At 36.6% G+C, this 936-nt stretch overlaps 1 protein-coding gene across 1 annotated transcript; it reads left to right on the forward strand.

The window, feature by feature from the left end:
• The first annotated feature begins 6 nt into the window (after positions 1–6).
• Positions 7–596, forward strand: LOC111375661. The gene is made up of 2 exons (XM_022998526.1): positions 7–42; positions 252–596. The coding sequence occupies exons 1-2, from the start codon at positions 7–9 to the stop codon at positions 594–596; spliced, it is 381 nt and encodes a 126-aa protein (XP_022854294.1).
• The last annotated feature ends 340 nt before the right edge of the window (positions 597–936 follow it).

Genomic DNA, 936 nt, shown 5'->3' on the forward strand with positions numbered 1-936 from the left:
AAGAAGATGAGGGAAATGAGTACAGATATGAGAAACTTGAGGGTAAGCTTGATTACTGTGACCTAATCTATAATCTTTGACTTACCGGATCTGATCTGTGACGTGTTGTGACTTCTGTTGTGATCTGTACCGTTGTGTTTCAGTAATATTTGTACAATATTATATAGAATTACATGACATGCAATTTCATCTGTGTCCTACTTTTTAATTACGTGACTTGTTATGCCTATAACTTGAGTCTATATCTGTAGGTTTCACCTATTAATCAAGCAATGTTCTCAGTTAGCGGTGAAAGTTCCTCTTTCGTTGTTGATATAAAAAACCGGACATGCACATGTAGGATGCTTCAAGTTGATCAACTACCTTGTCCACATGCTTTGGCTGTGTTTGCGAGTATGAAGATGGATCCATATGAATACTGCTCCTACTACTACACAAGTGAAGCGTTCAGAAATACATATCAAGAAACCATTTTTTCGGTAGGAAATCCAGCTGAATGGACAGTGCCAAATGATGTCCATGACATAGTTGTAATTGCACCTAATCAAAAGCGAAGTTGTGGAAGGCCTACTGAGAAGAGATTCAGAGCAGCGTAGAGGAAAACATAACCGTCAAATGTGGTGAAAGTGGTTACAATCGTAGAACATGCAGCAGCTTAGTTCCGTTGAGTCAAAGCAACAAGAATGAAGAGAGGAAGAGGATGAAGACTGGAAATGCACATTGATAAAAATTTTATAATTCCATTATTTTTTTCATTCATTGATTTTTTGTAAACGTAGAATGCAAAACATTGGATGACACAAATTAATGATCTGTGATCATTCTACAATAACATGTGACTAGTATGCGTTAACTATGATCATTATTAATGACATGTGACCAGAATGCAGTGACTTGTGACCAATATAAATGATCTGTGACCAGAATTCAGTGACA

The sequence above is a fragment of the Olea europaea genome, unplaced genomic scaffold, assembly GCF_002742605.1.
Source record: "Olea europaea var. sylvestris unplaced genomic scaffold, O_europaea_v1 scaffold13957, whole genome shotgun sequence".
In the NCBI taxonomy this organism is placed as follows: domain Eukaryota; kingdom Viridiplantae; phylum Streptophyta; class Magnoliopsida; order Lamiales; family Oleaceae; genus Olea; species Olea europaea.